Source organism: Pavona decussata, unplaced genomic scaffold (assembly GCF_977016875.1).
Source record: "Pavona decussata unplaced genomic scaffold, jaPavDecu1.1 SCAFFOLD_120, whole genome shotgun sequence".
In the NCBI taxonomy this organism is placed as follows: Eukaryota; Metazoa; Cnidaria; class Anthozoa; order Scleractinia; family Agariciidae; genus Pavona; species Pavona decussata.
The window spans coordinates 780,435-804,248 of record NW_028145534.1 but is presented as its reverse complement, the minus strand read 5'-3'; the positions used below and the strand labels follow the sequence as shown (position 1 = coordinate 804,248).

At 39.9% G+C, this 23,814-nt stretch overlaps 2 protein-coding genes across 2 annotated transcripts; one reads left to right on the top strand and one right to left on the bottom strand.

The window, feature by feature from the left end:
• The first annotated feature begins 2,766 nt into the window (after positions 1-2,766).
• Positions 2,767-14,078, top strand: LOC146469704 (uncharacterized). Its single transcript, XM_085123007.1, has 5 exons — positions 2,767-3,035; positions 4,704-5,064; positions 7,280-7,690; positions 8,285-8,616; positions 13,253-14,078. The coding sequence occupies exons 1-5, from the start codon at positions 3,000-3,002 to the stop codon at positions 13,988-13,990; spliced, it is 1,878 nt and encodes a 625-aa protein (XP_084979133.1). The 5' UTR covers positions 2,767-2,999; the 3' UTR covers positions 13,991-14,078.
• A 1,364-nt stretch (positions 14,079-15,442) lies between these two features.
• Positions 15,443-22,969, bottom strand: LOC146469703 (uncharacterized). Its single transcript, XM_085123006.1, has 3 exons — positions 22,910-22,969; positions 22,377-22,686; positions 15,443-21,116 (listed from the first exon to the last, which is right to left on the bottom strand). Exons 1-3 carry the CDS (start codon positions 22,931-22,933, stop codon positions 18,670-18,672), a joined length of 2,781 nt encoding a protein of 926 aa, XP_084979132.1. The 5' UTR covers positions 22,934-22,969; the 3' UTR covers positions 15,443-18,669.
• Between the last annotated feature and the right edge of the window lie 845 nt (positions 22,970-23,814).

Here is a 23,814-nt window from a genome sequence, read left to right as displayed (position 1 = left end):
GGCCAGTGTACCGTGGGAGAGAGTAAGCTGTCCGCCATGGCTGTAATGCATATCAAATATGACATGAGAATAATGCCTGTCAATCTTGACGAGATAGTCAATTTGTTCTTAGGCCTACACCCAAGAATGATGCAGTTTACCAGCTTGGTGTATGACTATCGATCAGCAGATCGAATAGCTTTCAGAACTTGACAGGGCGCGGAATTTACATTGAACTTTCTTGTTTAAGTTGAAACAATTATGCCGTCGAGATGACGTATATAGCTTAAAAAGCTGCTGTAAAACAAAGTTGTGATTTGCCTAAAATGGGTCTCAAAATGCAGGAAATGAGATTTCTGTGAACCTAGATTTTCAAAAATTTCCGGGCGAGCATGTCCCCGGACCCCCCTAGTAAGAGCGCCTCCGGCGCTCAGCAAGATTTGGAGCTCAACGAACACCCCTTCCGAAACCTTAGCTACGCGCCTGATTGTACAATGTAATAAATGTATCGCATGCTTTATTCACCCGAGAAATAACCAATAATTCCAGTCAACTCAACTCCCTCCTTATTTTGCAGACTTTCTGGGTAGGAGTTGAAGTCCGCACATTAAAGAGGAGTAACGAAAATCATTTCCACTAACTACTGTCTTTATTAACTCACTCCCAAGAGTGCCATATGGCACAGAAAGTCACTACTTGCTCAATATTGGGTCAATCTGTATAAAATTTGGACACCAAGCAGGTCTTGGAGAGATCTGCTCAATGGAAGCATAAAATCTTACCCCCCTCCTCCATGAGACATGATTAACCATCCCTTCATTTCTTGTACATTATTACTCTCACACTTTTAAGACCAAGTCAACATTTGACAAGAAACCGTGTACTGAGATAGCATACCCAGTATTTTAAGGTTTTAATTTTCTCGTTTTAAACACTTTTCATTTTTTTCTGTTACTTTCTTTGTCTTAGCTGGAATGATTTATACAATGCCCTAGATAAAACCTTTTAATTGGTGTATTACAGTTGGTGTAGGGGTTCACAGTTGTCGTTTTACATAATTACGACATTTCCCATGGGAGTGAACGGGTTAAGGGCACCAGATTTCCGGGTCCCGAGGGTTTCCGTCACAGCGATAATTCAGTCTTCCCCGAAGTTGCGAAGGAGCTCAGTAGGGCAGAAGTAGCGGAATAGTAGGCCATTTTCATGATGGCGTCATTTTACTACAACTACCAGAATTCATTTCGTTTTCCTTTTCAAATTCAAATTTTGTAATCCCAATGGACAGCAAAGAACAATAGCTCTAATTAGCATGAGAAAACAAAAACCAGACGGATTTTGGTAGTTGTAGTGAAATGACGCCATAGTGAAAATGTCCGACTGTTATCACCAGAAGGAAAATTATGGAATGGAAGAGTAGTGTCGGCATGTGGGTGTGTGTCCTTTAGTCCATCAAATTTTTTCACTTGCCTGTGATTGGTCAGTCTCCCTCGCTTTAGCGAGGCTCTCTTCAGTGGTCAGCCATGCTGGCGGTAATTTTCGTTGTAAAGCGCATCCTTTCGCTATTGAAAGCTGGGCCTTGTTTGAGGAAATATGGTTTACCACGCTCAGTAATAAGCGGCCCAAAATAGCAATTCCAGTCGTGTAACTGATCACAGTAGAAGTCCAGTGGTGGAGAAAGATTTCTTCTAAAAGTTTTCTCATTAACGTCTTGTAGACGGAGAATCCGAATCCTTCCAGGTTTTCACTACATTAAACGGATAGACCATTGTACAATGACAGGAGCTTATAAGCTCCTGACAATGTGCAAACGGGAGGGGAGAGGGGTGCTCTCCCATCTAAGCCTAAATATTAAAGTATGTGCGGCCTCAAAGGGTATGCCTGTTCTTGAGCCATTTTGCCCGGCCTGAAATGTGGTATAGATTTTAGCCATTTTGATTTGAAAGTGGCAGTGAAAACGGCTATGGGTTTTAAAGAAACGGGTATGTAAATCAGAAACCCTGACTCAAAACTGGGTACGAAATTTAGTGGCCATGTCTGAAAAAGGATAAATAATACAAAAAAGAGCAAGGGCTCATTTCACGGTCAGGGAAATATATTTTTCCAATATTTCGAAAGGCGCGGCCTTTCTTTTTCAGGGTATTTTTGAATACCCTGAAAAAATTGAACATTATGGGAACGTGGAAAGTATTTAATTGACTTGCATTGAGTCTAACGATGTACCAAGAGTACACCAAGAAAAGCTTGGGTAAAAACTCGTTCTCAGAATTTTAGCAATTGCTATTTGTTGATAAAATACTACAGCTATATAATTTGAAAAGGATAAGGCAAAAAAGTTTTAAAACTTCAGGCTCCCAGCTTTTTCCACATCGCCCACAAAACGGTATGTCAGCGGACGTTTTCGTAGTCTGTGACGTACCGATGACGTACTTGGTGGGGAATAAATTAAAAATGGCGCTCGCTTTCTCCTCGAATCTTTATTGAAATGCCAGTTCGGGGTCATTTGGTACTTCGTAACTCCAAGAGAGAAAGTTGGTTCGTCTAAAATCGACTGTACACTGTTCATATTGGAAAGCGGGAGACAGAAATGAAATGAACAAACAACATTTTTAATGAAATCCGTTTACCTTAGTTTTCCCCACCAGTTACGTCACAGCTTGGGGACAGGAACAACATGGGTGGGGTCGCGTAGGTGAGGGGATCGGTGGGGGACTCGGTGGGGTGCCAAAACACCCAACTTCCCAGTCCCTCTCCTCCGTTACAGACGTGACCAAGTTTCCGGTTGACGCGGAGTATTTCTCTGCCGCCGGATTGATTTCTTTTGAAGGCGGACATCATTTGACCATTTGTCCCTTGTTAAACGCTCCTGAATATTCATAAGGTTTCACTTCCTTCACCAGTTCAGAATGATTCTGTTTTAAGCGCTACGGTTGTTAAAGTATTGTACGTACAGCAGCTAGTTGGCATTCCTTTGATCAAGTTTGACAGTCCGTCGAATACTATTTCCTTAGAGAGGAATCAACATGTCAGACCTGGAAGACATTGAAGATATATTTGAGGTACTGTAGATACATATAAGTTTATTCAAGTTTATACATGATTGAATTTCAAGGTGTCCTTTTCTCGAAGTTTTATCTTCCGACACAAGTGAGCTTTCATCGTCGTCACACCTTTGACGTCTACAAGATGTTGTCGGGTACAACCATAACATGTTTGCCTCTGAATTGTAAAATCGGTTAAAGCTGATTTCTCGATCGTTGTTTTTAACATTTTGACCACGTGAAATTATTGAGAGAAGTTTGAATCCAAACTCGTTGTGTATATATGACGTCATATTATCAGACAGGCAGAGACAGGAGAGCTTTTATGATTTGTTGGCACGAATTCCTGTGAAAATCAATGGATTGTCTCACAGGCGGCCCAAGCTCAAGCTGTGAGTTATGGTGATCATCTTGCGTAATAACTGTCACGGCGCAAATTGAAGAGTTTGTATGGGAATATTTACGATCGGGTTTAGGAGGTAAAAATTCCGAAAATTTCTCAATAAAAATTACATACCTTGTTTATACGGTTTACTGTTTGTTGTTTCTCTGTCTCCTTTTGCTGATTTAAGGTCATTTTAGCGAGTTATCGTTTCCCGGGTTTCACACTCCTAAGAGAAGGGCAAGGCATCACAGTCCGTTTCGGAGCGCCCCTTCTGAGAAGCGAAAAATCCCACCTCAAAATGATCGAGCAGCCACAAATCCAACGCAGAATCCCAGCACAAATGTCCCAGTTTCATTTGAGATAAATAGCAACGCAATCCAGGCCCTGCAGCCGACGCCAAGCGGCAGTTTAGTTCCAATAATCTCAGATCTCAACAGTGTAAATGCCTGTGTACACATTCACCACGACACACGACCGTTGAAAACACAATTTTTGTTTTGAACCCTGGGTGCCCTCGGGTCAAATCGACAGGCACGAATTTGAATCAGTTGAATGATTGATTGAGACAATGGTCTAATCGACAGGCGCGAATTTGAATCAGTTGAATGAGTGATTGAGACAATGGTCTCCTGTCGATTTGACCTGAGGGCACCCGGGGATCAAAACAAAAATTGTGTTTTCAACGGTCGTGTGTCGTGGTGAATGTGTACACAGGCATTTACACTATTGAGATCTGAGATTATTGGAACTAAACTGCCGCTTGGCGTCGGCTGCAGGGCCCGGATTGCGTTGCTATTTATCTCAAATGAAACTGGGACATTTGTGCTGGGATTCTGCGTTGGATTTGTGGCTGCTCGATCATTTTGAGGTGGGATTTTTCGCTTCTCAGAAGGGGCGCTCCGAAACGGACTGTGATGCCTTGCCCTTCTCTTAGGAGTGTGAAACCCGGGAAACGATAACTCGCTAAAATGACCTTAAATCAGCAAAAGGAGACAGAGAAACAACAAACAGTAAACCGTATAAACAAGGTATGTAATTTTTATTGAGAAATTTTCGGAATTTTTACCTCCTAAACCCGATCGTAAATATTCCCATACAAACTCTTCAATTTGCGCCGTGACGGTTATTACGCAAGATGATCACCACAACTCACAGCTTGAGCTTGGGCCGCCTGTGATTGTCTCAGTGGCTTGAAATCTTCCCCACTAAGTCTGGGGCTTGGGTAATTGAATAAATATAGAAGGGAATAGAAAATGTCCTTCCAATTAACATCATATTATTATTGATTTCTATAATATTAGGGATGGCTGGAAAAACCTAGTGAAGATGCGGATGCTAAGAACAAGGGCTGGTTAAAAAAGTCATTCACCAAGAAATGGAAGAAAGGATACTATGTCCTGCGTAGATACTGTGCAGGCAATCAGCCATTTATTCAGTGGTTTGACAAAGAGGATGGCTGGCGGCGGCAAATGCCACGTGGGACACTAGAATTGTTTCCAAGGTACAAAGTGTTCAAAAGAGCAGAGCAAAAGGCAAAGCAGCATGTCTTTGAGATAAGCACTGATGCAGAGACGCTGATACTGGCTGCTGAAAGCGAGACTGTTATGGATCTCTGGGTCATTCAGTTACAGATGCAGACAGTGATGAACCCACGAATAGCAGGTAAGCTTTTATAGTAATTAAATATTTTTCAGGGCTTGGTTGAAAACTATGCTAATTGGACATTTGTTCGCATGTAAAATTTAAATTACTCCAAATAAGTTCTAGTTTGAGATAGGAATTATTTTCCAGGCAAGAATCATAACTCCATGTTGATTTTAATTTTACCTCAGGGTTGTCATAGCAACCCCATGGTTTACTAACAAATTTTGGAGTGCAATGTCAGTACATTCCCGTGGTTCTTTTTGTAAGTTTTCATGTGTTTTAGTTGATTTTGAACATTTGACATTCCCTAGGAAAAAGAGTCAGTGTAATTTCAGGCTCACTTGGATAGTTTCTAATAAAAGCAACTATTGTGCTGTGTCAGTGGGCAATAGCAAAGAACTTTTGGTTTATCAACAGAGTTGAAAACTAAAGGTAAATTGGTCACTGTAAAGAGATTGGAGTGCTGGCTTTTCGAACATTAGGCCTTCATCAGAGTGAATCGTCATTGTTAACCCACCGGGGGGTGGGGTGAGAACTCGTTGAAATTTGAAATGTTTTGGTGAGTGTTTTTCTTGACTGCAACTAGCATTTGATTGTTTGTTGAAAGCTGTTTGGGCTAAGAAGAAAGAACATAACATCCTTGCAAGTTGATAATGGGTGGGTAGGTTCTTGAAATTTTTCATTGAGGCATCATTCTGTTGATGACCATGACTCTGTAGCCTGCGAATGCGACTGCCTCTCATTACTTCCAACTGCAAAGGGGCTGGTACCTTAATGTTGTCTGGAGTCAGGAATGGGTATTTTATCATTCAATGACTTCACCTTCAGTTATTGTGTGGCAAAAGCAAAATGAAATGCCCTTGTGCTTTGTTGTTGTTAAAGTGAACTGTTTTGTAATTGAGTTCACTTGTTGGCAGTTTGTTCTATTTATATATTTTTCATTGATATGGAAAGATGGTAGTGACAGTTTTGGTATTGGTAGTGTGCTTAATGGTAGTGTGTTTAATTTCTGTGACTTATTTTTGGAGTTTGTAAGTGATCTTATAATTTGCACCAAACTTGTTAAGGATGTAATTTGGCTTTCACCAGGCACTGCACAAAAAGGTGTTGTCTGACGGACAAAAAAAAAAAAATCACTGAAATTCCACTTAATCTGGAAAATGTTACCAGAGACATGCCTCTCATTAGTGACCAGTTTTCAATTTTTTACAGAAAGCCTGCAGAGCATTTATTTATAATTTTAGTTTGTGGATGATTTCCATAGATAAGCTATTAAGGACCTCAGAATTGGTTTTGATTGGTTTACAAACTACCAAAGCCAGACTCCTTTGTTGTAAACGTGACCTGTGATTAGCTGATCAATGTTGGGTGGCCCCGGTTGAGTTTGTTGCTTTTTAGAAGTTCTTGCACCTAGGAGTAAGGACTGTTTGTTTAAGGAGGTCTGAAGGGCGATTTAGATGGTATGATTTTTGCTTATGACTGTCACATGGGACTAGCTTTTACCACAACTTCACCGGAAATCGTGTCATGTAAATCAGGACATCATCACGACAGATGCTCATGAGTCCAAAAATGTTGTAGTGATTTGAAACATGTTTTAAAATCCTATGAAAATCGTAAGTGTAGACAATGTTGAATAGCGAGAGTTGTGTGCGATTTTGTTGCATGATGTGAGCAGCGCGGGCTTTAGAAATCACATGCGACAGTGGTAAGCAAAAGTCGTACCGTCTACGTAACTGTGTCTGTTGATAAGTGGGCCATTTTAAGGACTGGATAAAATTTGATTAATACTCCAAGCCTTCTTGATACTGTTTAGACAACATTCAAATGCTTGGGTAAACCGGATTGAAATCAGTTTAGACTGCAGTCTTGTTCAACCCTGTCTAGACATTAGAGAGATTCAGTATCATGTTTATGGCAAACGGCAAACGCAAGAATCCTGTTAACATTTTCTTGAAAAAATTAGTACATATCTGTAGATGAGAATAATGCAGAATAATTCTAGCCTTTGATTTTAACAAAAAACCTACTCAATTTTATTGAGAAAATGAAAAAAGTGAGGAGAAAATGTAGAGTAAACAAGGTCACGTGGTCATTTCTGCTGTTTCTCATTTGCCGTAAACATAATTCTAAATGTCTCTATTGTTTAATATTGATAAATAAGCAGTCTTTTAGCTTTTGTGATCACTTTTGAGAAAAATTATTATAATTTGATTATTGTTTATCATCACAGGTGAAGTTTTTCGAGTCAAAGGCAGTGGCAGTCGGCAAATGCAGCGAATAGGAGCAAGGGATCAACAGTGCCTGCTCCATATCTCCAGATGGGGCCTGACATTAGCACTGGAGCGCACACGAGCTGTGTTGGCCCAGTGGCCCTTGACTACTATCCGCAGCTACGAAGCCTTGGATGCTAATGAGTTGATATTTGAAGCAGGAAGAGCCTCACCTATGGGTGAAGGGAAGTACAATTTCTTCACACAAAATGGTGATGATAACAAGATTTTTGATGTTATAGACAATTTTGCTTCAGCGCGACTCAGGAGAAACCAAGGATCACGTGCACCAGCAGCATCCAGTGAATTAACAGACGATGATATTGAAAGAGCTTATGATCAGCTAAGATTTAGCTTGCAGCTTACATCAGGTACGTATTTAGTAATATTGTTATGGGCAAATTGCTAGATAGAATACTGTAAGTTGCCATAACATGATACATGTTTTTTTTAATTGTTTTAACAACTTTCTGATAGCTCCCTTTCTAACTTGCTGATAACAGTGCAACAACTGTAGGAGGCAGACTTGTCAGAAAGAAAACTTGGAATTAGATAACTTCTGTCATCACCTTTAATTGGTCCCTTGGAAGAAGTGACCTGCACTCTTTGCGATTCTGAAAAGTCTTTACAGTATTAACATTTAGACAAAGAAGACCAAGAAGAGAAATCCTGAAAATATCCATACCTCCCCCACAGAAGCTTTTGATAATTATTTAATTCATTTATATTGTTGTTTGCTGTAACTATACTAGGTTGCTAATCATAACCCTATACCTTTGTGTGACATCAAGTAAATTGATAAGCTCTATGTAACTCTATGTCCCCATGGGATGGAGAGGAAAGGTGATGATCTGGCAAGTATTGAGAGGGTGGTGGTTTTATCTTGAGTTCCCTATGGTTACAAAATATACTCAGTCTGGTTAGAAACAACATGCTACAATAATTATTAAATCTTTGTTGTTTAGCTCCTTCATTCCACCGAGATGGGCCAGTTCGGAGCATGAACCAGAGTGCTCCACAGTCCATTGATGCTGCAGGCTCAATGCAGGGGATGTACAATCACTTGGGCAGATCTGACAGTATTGGCAGTGCGCATAGCTTAGGAGGCATTTCACTCAATTCAGAATCCAATCTCAGTTATAGTCGTTTGGAACGCCTTCCAAGTTGGGGCTCCCAGCGTGGAGAACCGTTCAACAGACTCAATCCTGTGCCATCTGAAAGCAACATACAGGAAGGGAGCTATGATCGATTGGCACGCTCACCAAGTGTTACAAGTCGTGCCTTAGCTCAGTCACTGGTAAGTATGTGCACAGACTAGTAAATTTATATTAAAGTTAAGAAAGACTGTCTAGCATTTATGCCTGATGCAACAAGTACCACGATGATTGTTTCAAAACAAACCTTACCACAGATTAATATATTTGATGCTTTGTTGGTAACAAACATCTATTTACACTGCTGGAAATGCATATGGAAGCTCACAATAATTAGCTAAATGGCCAAGAGTCATCTTGTGCCGACAAATGCTACAATGACAGAACCTTACTAGGTATGAAGAGGGAGGAGTGGGCCCAGATGTATTGAGTATTCATAGAAGTATCACCGGAATTACAATCTTATGGTATTAATAGTAAATAGTTTGCACACAGGAGAGATTAAGATCATCAAACGCACTCCCTAGTCTTTGATTATTACTAGTTATTATAATTATAATCACAGTATTCGTGGCTTAAACCAATTAGAAAATTCTAGTAACCTAATATGGTATTGTGAAGCCATCACAGTGTATGTAATAGAAGATGTGCTTTCATGCTTTGTGACAAGAGCTTTCCAGACCATGTGATACTCCCTGATGGTGGGGAGCTCAGTTCTTGGCAGTTTGTCAACTGTGGTTACTGGGATCCCTGTGGTCTTTTATCAAAGGGTTGGGGACAAATATGAATGCAACATTTACTTGAAAACCCCCCCAAAAAAACCTACACCTGAGGCATTATGTTCTGTTTCAGTCAATCCATGTCACGCGTGACCAGTATTTCCAAGAATGAAATGTTAGTTAGTTAGCTAGTTCTCTCCGCGCCATGAGGCGCATAAGGCTGCAACTTTCTTTTTCCAACCAGTCCTGTCTTTTGCTGCAGTCCTGGCTTCAGCCCAGCTGGTCCACCTTTCTTGTCTGCACTCTCTTTCCACTGTCCTCCTCCACGTGATTTTAGGTCGCCCCACTTTCCTCTTTCCCTCGGGTTGCCACCCCATTGCTACCATACAATCATCGTTCCTGTCCTTTCTAAGCACATGGCCAATCCAGTTCCATCTTCTCCTTCGTATTTCGTCACTTATCTTTCTCACGCCTGTTATTTCTGAAATTGTGTCGTTTCTCATGCGTTGCGGCCACCATACTCTCAATATCCGTCTTAGACATGTGAACTGAAATCTATCCAATTTCTTCTCTTCGGCAGCTGTTAATTTCCATGCTTCACATCCATACAATAACACTGGTCGTACCAGAGTCTTAAACAGTTTGATTTTTGTATTCCGACCAATGCTCCTTGTATTCCAGATCTTCTTGAGGTTGTAGAAAGCTCCCTGTGCCTTGCTTAGACTTTTCTTGATGTCTTCCGTGCCACCACCCTCTTTTGTCACAGTCGCGCCTAGATATACAAACTCTTCGACGTCTTCAACTTCCTTTCTTCCAATCATTACTTTGTCTTCTCTTCGTGCATTCATTCTCATCACTTTGCATTTTTGCGCATTCAATTTCAGCCCCACTCTCCCTGCATTATCTACTAGTCGGTTGGTCTTGTCCTGTATTTGTTGGTGTTTTGATGAGAGAAGGACTATATCGTCTGCAAAATCGAGGTCTTCAAGTGTAGTTGTAAAGTTCCATCTGATGCCATTTCTTTGTCCTTCTGTTGTTCTTCGCATTACCCAGTCTACAGCAATCAGGAATAAGAAACCTGACATGACACATCCTTGCTTAACGCCAGTTGTGATCTTGAACCATCTTGTTTGTTCTCCCTCATCTAGTACTGAACATTCAAAGTCTTCATACATGATCTTCACCATTCTTATCAGCTTGTCTGGGATCCCATAGGCCTTCATGATTTTCCACAGTCCTTCGCGGTGTACTGAGTCAAAAGCTTTTTCAAAGTCGACAAAGTGTGCATAAAGTGTCGCCTGCCATTCATTCACCTGTTCTATGATGTTACGGAGGATGAATATTTGGTCTACTGTGCTTTGTTCTTTCGAAACCCAGCTTGTTCTTTTCTAAGGACACTGTCAACCCCGTTTTGGATTCTCTGGATGATGACTCTGCCCATTACTTTGCTAGCCACAGGTAACAATGTCACACCACGCCAGTTCTTGCACTCTTTCAGGTCGCCTTTTTTGGGTATTTTTACTATCAAGCCTTTCTTCCATTGTTCAGGTACCTTCTCCTCGTGCAATATCTTATCAAACAGTCTTGTCAGCTCCTTAACTGCCACATCACTATCTGCTTTGTACAGCTCCGCTGGAATGCCATCTATACCTGGTGTTTTTCCACTCTTTGTCTTCTTCAGTGCCTCCTTTACTTCTACTTCCCTTATCTCTGTTGTATCCATCTCGCTAATTTCGTCTTCCTCCACTTCGTTCTCTTCAATTGGGTTCATTGGGGCCTCCCTGACTAGCACCTCCTCAAAATGTTCAGCCCATCTTTCAAGTCTGGCATTCTTGTCTTTTATTGTCTCACCCCTCTTGTTCTTAATTGCTGCAACTTGGCGCCGTCTCTTGTTTGTGATTTTCTTTGCTGTTTGGTACAGTTCCCTATTTCTCCCATTTTTGGCATACTTTTCTGCTTCATTTCCTAACTGTTCTAGCCAAGCTCGTTTATCCTCCCTTGCTCTGCGTTTAACCTCTCTGTCTTTCAATTTGTACTCTACTCGTAGCTTGCTTTTTACTCTCTCTGATTTCGTGCAGTGTATTTTGTCGTGGATCATCTGTCGTTGATCTATTGCTTTCCAGGTTTCCTCTCTCAACCACTGCTTGTTTTTCTTTTTCACCCGGCCTAGTACTTTCTCAGCAGTTTCTATGTAAATTTTTTCCATTTGCATGCAATCTTCATTGATGTTTTCCTCGACCTCTAATGCTGCAAATCTGTTTCGCAGTTCGACGCTGAACTTGGACTTGAACATTTCGTTTTCCAGTTTGTTTGTGTCAAGTCTTGCATTAGTCTTTGCTCTATCTGGGTTTCTATGTAGTTTCAGCTTTATTTTCATGATTAGCAGAAGGTGATCGCTTGCTGCATCTGCACCCCGGTACACTCGTGTGTCTTCCACAGACCTCCTCCATTCTTTACGGATCATCATGTGATCAATCTGATTTTGAGTCCTTCCATCAGGTGACACCCAAGTCGCTTTATGAGTTGTTCGGTGTGGAAAGCATGTTCCTGTGATGACAAGACCGTTCATTGAGCAGAAGTCACATAGTCTTTCACCATTATCGTTTATGTTACCCAGTCCATGTTTTCCCATTATTCCTTCCACATCCTTGTTGTCGTCACCAACCTTTGCATTCAGATCTCCCATAACAATAACTATGTCATGACGGTTGCATGTATCAAAAGTTCTTTGAAGTTGCTCGTAGAATTCGTCTTTTTCATCATCTGTTGCTTCGTTTGTCGGAGCGTACACTTGGATTATAGTTGTATTTTTGAAGCGGGAGTAAAATCGGGCAGTTATTATGCGACTGCTTATTGCTGTCCATTCCATTAGGCATTTCTGTGTGTTCTGACTCATCATTATTGCTACTCCTCTCTGATGCTCACTTTCTTCTCCAGCATAAATCATTGTATAGCCATTCCCCATCTTAATACGTCCTGCTCCTGTCCATCGTATCTCACTTAGTCCCAACAGATCAAGTCTGTACCTTTCCATCTCTCGTGCTATTTGCGCTGCTTTTCCAACTGTGTACATTGTTCGTACGTTCCAGCATCCCACACGCATTCTTGATTTTGGCGTTGCCAATGACCTTGTCGGTCTGTGGGCTTCCCGTAGGCTTTCACCCATTGACGTCATGGTGTGTCCGGTTGTGCCTCCGTCCACGGCCACAGCTACGCCATTGCTAATTAGTACTTGAGAAATTGCAGTTTCGGTAATCTTCTGTTTTTTTCCGGGGGCAAGTGATTGGCCTACCGCCCAACCCCCATGACCTGGAGGGCCGGTGGTTTTCTGTCAGGGTTTTCCTTCCCTTAGGGGTATTATGGCTCCCCAGTTGGTGCTGCTTTAGTCTGGACCCTCACCGCGCAGACCAATCCGGCATGGTTAGACCTGCCAGGAGCACAAGGCTCCCGCCGGCATAGCCCTGGGGGTCGTAAGGTCACACAAGCTTCCCCGCCACGACAAGGCACACCACCAGGGGGAAGCCAAGAATGAAATGAATATTTGAAATCCTCTTTGTAATGTCCGGCATTTGAATGGAATGTTGAACATTTCTCTGGAAATCTTTCTGAAAAAGATGCATTAACAAAAAAAAAAAAGATTCAAAATACTTGGTAAACTCTTTAACTACTTAATGCTGTAATGTAAAGAACAATGTAATAATGTAATGTAATGTAAAGAAAAATTCATAGCTTTATACCGCCAAGAAACTAGCCAAGGGAAGTTTCTATGGGAACTGTGAAATCTCATTGGGGATGTTCAAAACTAACATTCAAATTTCAAAAATACTGGTCAAGCTTAACATGGATTGACTGTAAATACAATGTTCATTTTGGAAGTTTTGTCAAGTTTTGTCATTTAAGTCAGCCCTTCCTTTACAATTTAGACTACTAACAGTATTTTTTTTAGCACGTAATAAATATTTGAGGACCAGAAAGAATTTCTTACCACGTAACTTACAAGATCCACTATTCTGCTTGCTAGACTGACCCCCTGGCCTGATACATCTTGTGGTGTTTACAGGACACAAGGCTGGAGAAGGAAGGAAGACCTTCACTGAGACAGTTAGCACGGGAACCTATAAACGATGGTCGCATGGGGAAACCTATTGATGATTTGACAAGTAGTGATGAGTATCCACAGCAATCAAATAATGGGAAATCAATTATAATAGATCAGCATAGTTTGCCTGCAACAGCTCAGCAAGTTGCTTCACATGAAGATGGTACAGAGAAAAACCGTAGCTTCTCAAGGAAAGAAAAGACCATATCTGCAATTGGCTCTCCTAATTTCTTATATTTGAATGCAGCTAATTCTTCAAGCGTTGAGGTGCTGCCTTATTTGTATGCTAAAGTAGATCTCAGCAAGAAGACAAAAAATAGACAGCCAGCAGAAAAGGTTCCAGACTCGACACTTGGAAACACAAGAAGAAAAAGCAAGAGCTCTGAAAGCATCTTGAGTGGTTCACCAAGCGGCTCGCCAACATTCACTCATTTTGCAGCCTTTGCAGCGTCAGATGCCGAACCTCAAGGTGCTGATTATGCTTTCCTTTCCATGATACCACCACAAAAGCCACGCTCTGAGAGCGTAGCACGCAGTAGCATTGTCAGCTCACCAGGAGAAGATGAAGGGAAAGCCGAGTGCTTTACTGTTCTGCCAGAATTACCTGCCAAGAAAGGCTCATATGGTCAGCAGGTGGAAGCCTTGGGGAGAACACTGTCAGAAATGTCACATGTAATGCAAAAGGGGAATTCGAAGTAACAAGCATGATGATTAAGTATCAATGGCATAGTTAGCAAAAACATGAATGTGTTTTGAAGAGATCTGCTTCAAACTCAAGGAATATTAAAGTCTATTCCAGGATTTCCACAAAGAAAATGTACATGATGGTGCTATAACTGCCTACATGCCATCCATACATTTCTTTTTGGAAGATAACGGTTTTGTTTTAATTTTCGGTATTTAACTGATTTTAAATGAGATCTTTTCGCATCTTCACGTTTTTGCTTAAATCAGTTTGGCGAACTTGTACGGTATATTATGAACTTGCTTCTTAATTTTTATGTAGTATTTAAAAATTAATCCTAATGGCAAATTGTGTTGTGTTAACTATTACTGATTGGCAAAAGTCTTTTGTTCTTATCAGAGTTCATCTGAGAGACCATGTAATCAGGCAATCAATAATAATTATTGTTAATTAAAAATTATTTTTAATTTATAATTTTGCACAAGTTTGCATGCATAGCTTTTTAATAATAATATTATTAAATATTAAGCACTATCAAATAGTCAGTAGTATTTAGTAGCACCGACATTGATGGTCATTGAAAAATCTTACGACATATACCGGTATGTATGCTTTGAGAATACCACAATTATCTGTTCTTGAAGCCTAATTTCTTTGCCATGAATTCTCAAATTTCCATTATTCAAACGGTTGAGTACTCCTTAGAAGTTATTCTTTCAATTTACCGTTTCAAAGAGGTTTGTTTTTTCTTTCTGAACATGGCGTATTGGAGTCTTGAACATTTCAATAAGGCTGCCATTTGACTGATTGGATCTATTATGTGTAGGACAAAAGCCTTCCTTTCTAGGCCCCACTAAGACCTATAAACATATGTGCAGAAAATGGATTCTGATTGGGCCATGTACGCTGCAGACAACTGGAACCATAGAGGACAGAAATATCCCTTCTAGGGGGGAAGACGGTTTAATCCAGGTTTAATGAAGAAATTAATTAAAGGAAATTACAACTTTTGACTACGACTACGACAAAGAAAAAAAAAGATATTCGACTGAAAACCTTGATGCAGTCTGCCACAGGTGTCCTGCAAAATGAGAAGAAAATGAAATAAAAATGATCAAATTTTAAGGGTTTATTTGTAGGCATCGCAGAATTGCTGCATTTATAAACAGTGACATGAAATACTACTCAGTAGTCTTTATTTGGATGGTCACACTTAACTATAAGAATTTAATTTTCATTCACAGGCTTAAATGTTAGACCCAGTACACAATTCACAGTTTAATTTTGGTGCTTGTTTACAAGCTGTTATCAATTGAGTGTTGAAAGTAAGTTATGTTTGCTTTGGTTTTGCTAAATGTAACTGGTTAGCAAATCATGCAACACATTCTCAACCAATGGGAGGTAATCACGATTTTCTTGCCAATTTTCGCACTTGGTGCCAGTTTTGTATATTAATTTGCTTTGGATAATTTCTGATTGTTTCACTGTGTTGTTTACATCTGTTGTGATTGGTCAAACTTATTAGTTTGGTTTGGTTTACTAACCTCGATTGAAAACCACTGCAATATACATGTAATATGAAATAGGATTAGTTTCTTGAGAAACTGCAGTGCTGCGTTGATGTGGAGTACAAATGAAATCAATGTGGTTTACCAACAGAGTTGATAACTAAAGGTAGATTGGCCACTGTTAAGAGATGTGGTATATCAAAGTTCAGCTCGATAACAAGACCAAGAGGGTACAAACAAAGGAAATTGAATAATCATGCAGAGTTATTTATTCATTTCAATCTACTGTTTGTGTCCTCTGGACCTTGACATGAAGTGGAATTTTAATATTTCGAAAGAAGCTTAACTTGCACCCTATCTAGAAATAATGGACACAACAGGTTGCAAACAAAGCATACAAAATTTCCTTTATTTAAATTTATTGACAAGTATTTTGTAAAAATATAACTATTACAATTAATATTTGTAAAACTAGTTGATATTCCAATTTATTTTCAAACTATGTTGTATGTAACAGCATCTTTATCAAAAAATAAACTGAAAAACTGGATCTCAAAACTTGCTGGGGCTCTTTACAAAAGATTAAAAAAAATAAAATAAAAATAAAAAAAACTATGGATCTCATTGAAACTTGCTGGGGCTTTTTGTTTAGAAACCTTTAAAGAAGTTTAAAAAAATTAAAAATGCCTTGTCTTGGCAGTGATGGACAACAAGTTCTGGTTTTAGACAACTTAAAAAATTGCTGGATAGACACAGATTTTTTCATGATTGATCACTAGAATCACGTTACCAAGTCTCTGCTTGCACATGTATCAAGTGCATTACAATTTAATGCTATCAATTACAAGGAAAATCATCATCATTGAAATTATTCTACTTGATAATAAACTATTTGTGTTTACTAGTATAGGTACACTATAAGAAAACTCAAATAATTATTATACCCTCTTTATCACAGTCAGCAAATGACTAAAATGGCTGTAAAACTTGAGGTAGTAACAAATTATTTCTCACTGCTTGTCGTTGAAATGCATTAAAGTACTTGATATGGAAATCTTACTGCTTCCTTTAATGTTTATAAACATCCATATATTCTAGATCTAATTCTTAAATTTTTATTGTTTTCCAAGTGAAGCAAGTTATGCTTATGCTATGCTAATTAGTAACGATACGCTACTCTGTCGATCATGTGGAAAATATAATTTGCTCCAAACTGTAGATATAGGTACATGTGCATCTGCTCAGTTTTTTTAAAAAAAAATTGTTCATGAAGTAACAATAATTCATCAATCATTTTCTACAAAAAGCAAAAACTAATAATAATTATGCGAGTACTGCATAGTATGGAATGAGTGTGGGTGTTGTATTCCTGGTTCTAACCTGCGATCAGGTGGTCTTTTTTTGGGGGGGGGGGGGGGGGGGAGCATGAAAGTACAGCAGCGTGAGAGTCGGCGGTCATGCTGACACTCATGATGCCACACTGTTGCGCTCTCCCCAAGTAAAGAGAGCCTGATGGCAGGTTATCTTGGGGCCAGATTCACACCCACCTAGCTATTAAGGATGTATCCCAGTATACAGTAGTTGCTTGATAAAAGTATATTGACTCTAAACAAAAGCAAAGTGTTAAGGAAAAAGACTCCAGATATATCTTAACTTAGCAGGGCTTTGTGAATCTGGCACTGGGATAGTAACATAACTTACAAAATAATTTGCAAAGTAACATTGAAAACCCACAATTTTGTTTTGTTATTTGGTTCTAGAACAAGGCAATTTCATCATTTCCTTGAGTTCGATTAGACTTTTAGACCTTTGAGGACAACAAACTTGTCTTAGTTAATTACCCCTGTGCTAAGCCTGGGGAAAAAGGGGTGGTCGGTACTCAGGTATGTTAGTAACTGGGAGGTGCAAACCACTTTTTTGCAATATTTTAAAATTGGAGATTTAGAAACGTTTTTGGTCTAAAAATTTTCAGGCAGATCTTTGGGAAGAAAAGTTTGGCAAACATGTATACTAACATCCTAGATATCTGCTGAATTTAATAGTTGAATAAGTTCTACATTTGCAGTATTTCCTTTTCATAGTTTTACAGCAGCATAATTCAAACCTTCATTTTTAATTCATTTTGTAGTTTACCAAGAGACAACATGTTTCAGTTTGGACTTTTTTAGGTTTAGTTTTAGCCTGACAGAACTTTTTGGGCTCTTACAAATTTGGCATTATTTACACCTCTGTCACCAGAAAACCTGGATAACCCCACTGGGAAGCTAAGTTGAGCCAAATTCCCCTGTGCAATGGTTTTACCAGAAGATATCTGTTGAAGGTGATATGACACTTGAAGGACTCGGTGAATAACTGGCCCATGGTCGGGTGCATTTCACCAGAGTTTTTGCATGTGACCTTGAATTCATTCAGGAAACATTACTGCTCCAATGTTTTATCCACTGCTTTGTGCTTCGTTTTGTGATAAAGACGAAAATCTTGCCCATAATCTTAGGTTTTTATTGAAGACAAAGCATAAACCAGTGAAGAAAACATTGCAGAAACTCTGGTGAATCTGAGCTGAAACAACAAAAGCGATCTGAAATGCAAGCTTTATAGGTTGGTTATGCACTGAGCCACGTCATTTATTTCAACTACAGTATATTTCCAAATAACCTGATAGAGGATGGGGGATAATCATGATGATGGCTTTTGTGCTTTTTGGTCTGATTCAGAAGGTAGACTTCTCATAATTAAACAGGTATGGATTTTAGAGGGCAAAATACTTACTTTAATCTGAAATAGAGTCAGAGTTTGGACAACCAAGCAGCACACCCCAACCAAATGTACAATTACTGTTAATAGTTAACTTCACATTGGATGGCTTGGTGTGTTCCAAACTGTTAGCTCATCAAAGTAACACATTTCCTCTATCAAATTAACCCCCCCCCCCCCTCCCAAGGGGAAAGTTATCAGAAGGGGTTGGGGCTTAACAAGGGGAAGGGCTTAATTAAATTTGGCTAAGTTAAAGTTTATAACTTATGAAAACACCATGAGTGTTCAGAAAAACACCCTGACAAAGATTAATTAAAAGTCTTCTCAATTTCCTGTGACTTTTGGAACCAGCCACAGGATAGTTAAAGAAATGATAACTTGATCACCTTTGCAAGCAAAAACTAGCCTGTGTAGTTGTGGCAAGTAACATTTCATTTCTTAGGACTTTTCTTGGCTTTGGTGATCTGTAGTGATTTGGGTCTAGGTACAGATTGCTCTAATTCATCATAAATATCCTCTCCCTGGCTGGGGTCCGCAGGCGATGAAGAAGACCTTCCAGCTCTTATGGGAGGAGTACCTGGAGCAAAAACATCATCTGTAGGGGTTAATGTAACACTATGCTCTTCAACCTCTGCATGTGTAGGCAGGTCTTCACTGTCATCTCTGGATAGCTTTTTAGGTTTACGCCGTGGTTTGGAGAAATCCAAACCTCCAGCTTCTAGAGAAGCCTTCAAGTTCAAAACAATGCCACTCTTTCCTCCCTTCTTCCTATCTTTTCCACTATTTGCCACTGTTGCTATTGAGATGATGTCTGGAGCACTGCCTTTTCTGGCTTTTGGTGTTGACCCCTTGGAGTTGGAAGCCCTTTGTGCTGGGACTGGTGGTTTGAGTCCAGCTTTTGGTGGTGACAGAGTTGAATAATCAACACTTGTATAAGAATCGAGATCATCCAAAGATGATGTCCTATGTGGACCCTCCAGCTGAGATTCTGTAACATCTAAAGGACAACGTACTGACTGTAAGCTGGATGATGAGTTTCTCTTCAATAATGATGGGGAATCTTTTTTCACTGGACTTCTTTGGGGGCTGTTGGGATTGCTGCCGTGGTGCAGGGGTATGACAGGAACTGAGGTAGAAAACCCAACCCTTGACTTATCTAGTGTATTGTACAAATTGTCATCTGTGTCATCATTTCTAGACAGAGCAGATGCCAGTTCATTGTTCTTCCTTTCAATCCTCATGGGATTTGATGTTGTTCCTGCTCTAGTGGCATCTAGTGTATTGTACATTTCATTGCTATCAACTGATTTCAAACTTTGATCTGATAACCTTGGAGTTAGAGTTGGGCGTGTACCAACTCTTGTGGCTGCATCCAAAGTATTGTACATTTCATCGCCTTCATCTATTGATGTTTTGAAGGCCTGCAACCTCCTTACAGGAACTGGTGAATGTCCAACTTTAGTCATATCCAGTGTATTATACATATCATTTTCATCGACTGGGATTGACTGGGATTTCTGGAGTTTTTGTATCTGTTCGGATGTTTTTCTGCCATGGGCTGGTGGAGGAGGTGGAGGAGGAGGCCTTAATGTTTTTGATGTCTCCAGAGTGTTGTATGTATCACCTTCATCTTCATCTAATGAGACTGATTTGGACTTCTGAAGTGTAGTTTGTTGATCAAACAATTTCCTTACAGGACGTGGGGGAGGTCTTGTTTTAGTGTCAAGCGTGTTGTACATATCATCACCTTCCTGAACTGATGGTGAATGGGATGTGTGACATTTCTTAAGTTCACCAGAGGTCTTCCTGGTTAAAGGTTTAGGTGGTGTCTTTACATTACGTGGTCTGCCAGGAGAGTCAGTTCTGCTAGGAAGGAGGATGGGTTTACGAGAAGGCTGTACAGTGGTCGTATGATCTAATGTATTGTATGTCTCCTCAACTTGTGGTGCAGTTGTGTGACTTTGTGAAGAGGATTTCATGCTCAGTGTGTTATATGTGTCTTCTTCAATGGATTGAATACCAGTTGACATCTCAGGCTGAAGAATTTCACCAAGTACATTATAAACACCCTCGCTTGCTTGGTTCTGATGCTGTGAGCTTGCAAGAGATTGCGAGGTGTCATGGTGATGGAGAGTGTTGTACATATCTTGTGTATCTTTGGCTGGTGACAAGCGTTGATCAAGGGTACAGTATTCATCACCAACAACACCTTTCTGACTCTGTTGTTGCAAATGCTCCTCAGAGCCGTGTCCTGGGTGATTCAAGGTGTCGAACTGCTCGACCTCATCAGACTCCATGGATAATCTGTTGCCGGGTGCAACGACTTGAGGCACAGCTTTCCCCATCAAGGGTGGAGCTGTTTTCATTGCATCTCGGGAGGGCAGGTGTCCATAAGGAGCAGCATATGCATTTTTCATAGAGTTTGAAGTCCCTGGTGACATCTGTTGGTCTGTACCTGGAGATGTAGCTATTAACTGGTCATATCCATTATATGAGACATCTTTAACACCAGATGTATTATCACTAGGCACAGATTTTGTCTTTTTAAGGGTTTCATGTGATGGTGATGCGCTTGTCTTGCTACTTGCTCTGGATCTGATCACACTGTCCAAGAGCTTGTAAATCTCATCATGTTGAGGTGTCAAGAATGTAAACTTGCCTTCCCCTGTAGGTGCTCTCCGACCGGCTTCCACTGTGAACATGCCTCGTGTACTCATGTAGCGCCTCAGACATGTTAACGGCCATGCTACAAGGAGCCTTCCATCCTTTGCACAGAGAAGTCGCAGTTCGCTGTTTGCAACATGAAGGTGGCATGAATCAGTTGCTCCAACCTTTATCATCAGTTCATTTGCTTCAGGTTCCACAAAAAATGAGTTGACTGTTCAAGAAAATAAAATAAAGAAGCCTCAAAACTCTCTAGAGTATTAACTTAATTGCCAGGGCTGACTGTTTTATGAATTGCCTCGAAAATTTTGCCCTCTATGTTATAAACACGTAATTGCAATGAGTCCTTGTAGAATTAAGGATTAATTTTCACTTGTATTTTCAAAGTTTTCACAAATTGCCCTCATTGATGCGTAACTCGGGCAATTTCTGAAAACGTTGAAAATACGCATGAAAATTAATCTTTAATTGTACTCAGCCTCATACGATTACATATACTAAATAAATAAATAAATAAATAAATAAATAAATAAATAAATAAGGCTTTGTTGGGCCTGGTTGATGAGCTTTTCCACTGGCATTTAGTAGGCTCAATAGGCCTTATCACGGTTTTCAACGCCATTTTGACGAGTAGGCAAACACGTCTGAAAAAAACAGTGTTTGTATGGAAATCCGATGTCAAATAATTTTCAAAAAACACCGCTTCTGAAAAATTCATGAATTGGAAACTTTTGGCACTAGGAAAACGATTTTAAGAAAAAAAATTTGAGGGATGTAGCTGTGCCAGAAAGCGTACAGTCGTGTTTTGAACTTTCCATACATTTGTCTGTATGGCGAACCAGCCGTGAACTGCTACTGAAAATAGTTCACGGGAAAAAAATACAGGGAAATGTATGGAAAGTTCAAAACACGATTGGGAGCTTTCTGGCACAGCTACATTCCTCCAATTTCTTTCTTAAAATCCTTTCCCTAGTTCCAAAAGTTTCCAATTCATGAATTTTTCACAAGCGATGTTTTATGAAAATTATTTGACGTGGGATTCCCATACAAACACTGTTATTTCAGACGTGTTTGCCTACTCGTCAAAATGGCGTCGAAAACCGTGATAAGGCCTATTACCAGCCAATGAGTCCACGCTCACTCCCCCTGAAAAGAGGAGGAAAGTTGGACCTGAGGGAGCAGCGGAAATTGACCCTACACTGGCATGAACTTGTTTGAAGCAGTAGGGAATATGTTGTAAAATAAATCAGCCTGGTTTACATCCCTAACAAACCCTTTACCTGCCAAGACGTGTCTTGATTCACTGTTTACATTCTCTGTTCACCCAGCCGATGTAGGTACATTGTCTCTTTGTCCCAATAATATCATTCCCTCTCCCTCCCAAAAAGTAATGGCTCTTTTTTGTTAAAATTAATATTAAGCATTAAGTAAATATTGACCTTTTAATACCAAGAATAAACAATCAAACACGCACCGATACTCTCCCTTTCCAAAACAAGAATCCATTGATTGAGTTCATCTTCCGAATGTGCAGCCAAGCGATATGTGTGATCAACTGTTTTGATTTCAAACACAAAATGTTTCTTCGGTTCATGGACTTTCACGATTTCATACCCGGGGTAGAGTGCTAAGACGCCTTTAGGTTCGGCCTTTCTCCAGTTCTTTGTTCCAGTGGCGTAAAATTCAAGGCTTCTGATGTTGCTTGCCAATATGTGTTTGAATACGAAATGGCGGCGTTTCCAATCCTTTCTTCCGTGTTCATATGTGCATTTGTCAAGAGTTCCCTAATCGCAAAAAGAAGATGAAAATACATTGCGACATTTGATCACAAACTCTTGCATCGGCTAAGCTATTTGCAAAGCGTTAAACTACAGCGAGAATTGTTTCAAAATAAACTTGAATTATGTTGTAAAGTTTTCCCAGAATAGCACGATAGGTACTTAGAGCTCTCTATATTGTAGATTCATTGAAAATAATTCCGTATATGGCGTAAAATGCAGTACATACCTCGAACAAAACACGGACCTCCATTGTGCGGCATAATTGGTACAGTCCGATTACAGTACTTCCTCCCTCACACGCGTCGGGAGACTGATACCGAAGAAGATTAGCTTACTTTTTGAACTTTTTGAATGGATGTTGGAATGAGGGACGGTGGAATCAGCGTGTTCACCAGATCCTGCCCTCGGCTTTATATTATTTATACAGGGTAACCAGTTCAGTTAACTGTTCAGTTACACAACTGCTATCAATATAGGCCCTGTTAAAATAATAAATGTTAAATAATAAGAACATAAAAAGGCTAAAAAATAGAAACACACACAAAAAAATAAAAAAATTGACAAAGAAGGTAGGTTAAAAAAGAACAGTAGAATGTTAAAAATGCTAAAAACTGCTAAAAAAATATGAGTTTAAAATATCTGCACCTTTAAAATAAAAAGAATGCTTAGAAATTTCTAACTCCGGATGACAAATTTTGGACATAGATACTTTGAACTTTGTTTGCGCAGAGAAACTTTTGGAACCAATGCGACCACTCGCTGCTGCTCTCAAGGCCGCCTAATAGAAGTCCCCAATCATTTTGTTCGATTATACTTTAAAGGCATAATTCAGCACACATTATTTTACATACATTCCACACTTAATTCCCATCGTCAATGAAAGGCGAACCCAGTGGGTTCGATCGTAAACACAGTTTGAAAACAATAATGAGCGTGACACATGTTGGTCATTGCTTTGACTTTATTTGGTAGCTCCTAAAGGAGCCGCTTGTTTGAGCTGTTTGGTAACTGGTCAGGTCTTCACGTTGATACTGCTCTCTACACAGGGCCATTCAGGTATGAACAGGCTTTGAGCAGTTATCTTGCAGTCTTCTCCTCTGCCTCGTACTGATCCCAAAGGGCGAATATCCT

What these genes read in the sequence shown, in the direction of transcription:
- LOC146469704 (XM_085123007.1), top strand. Translation starts at nt 3,000, where the DNA reads ATGTCAGACCTGGAAGACATTGAAGATATATTTGAG. An exon ending in ACATTGAAGATATATTTGAG is followed by an intron (nt 3,036 to 4,703) that starts GTACTGTAGATA and finishes CTATAATATTAG; the next exon opens with GGATGGCTGGAAAAACCTAG. An exon ending in GTGCCTTAGCTCAGTCACTG is followed by an intron (nt 8,617 to 13,252) that starts GTAAGTATGTGC and finishes TGGTGTTTACAG; the next exon opens with GACACAAGGCTGGAGAAGGA.
- LOC146469703 (XM_085123006.1), bottom strand. Translation starts at nt 22,933, where the DNA reads ATGGAGGTCCGTGTTTTGTTCGAG. An exon ending in AGGTCCGTGTTTTGTTCGAG is followed by an intron (nt 22,687 to 22,909) that starts GTATGTACTGCA and finishes TTTTGCGATTAG; the next exon opens with GGAACTCTTGACAAATGCAC. An exon ending in TTTGGAAAGGGAGAGTATCG is followed by an intron (nt 21,117 to 22,376) that starts GTGCGTGTTTGA and finishes TTTCTTGAACAG; the next exon opens with TCAACTCATTTTTTGTGGAA.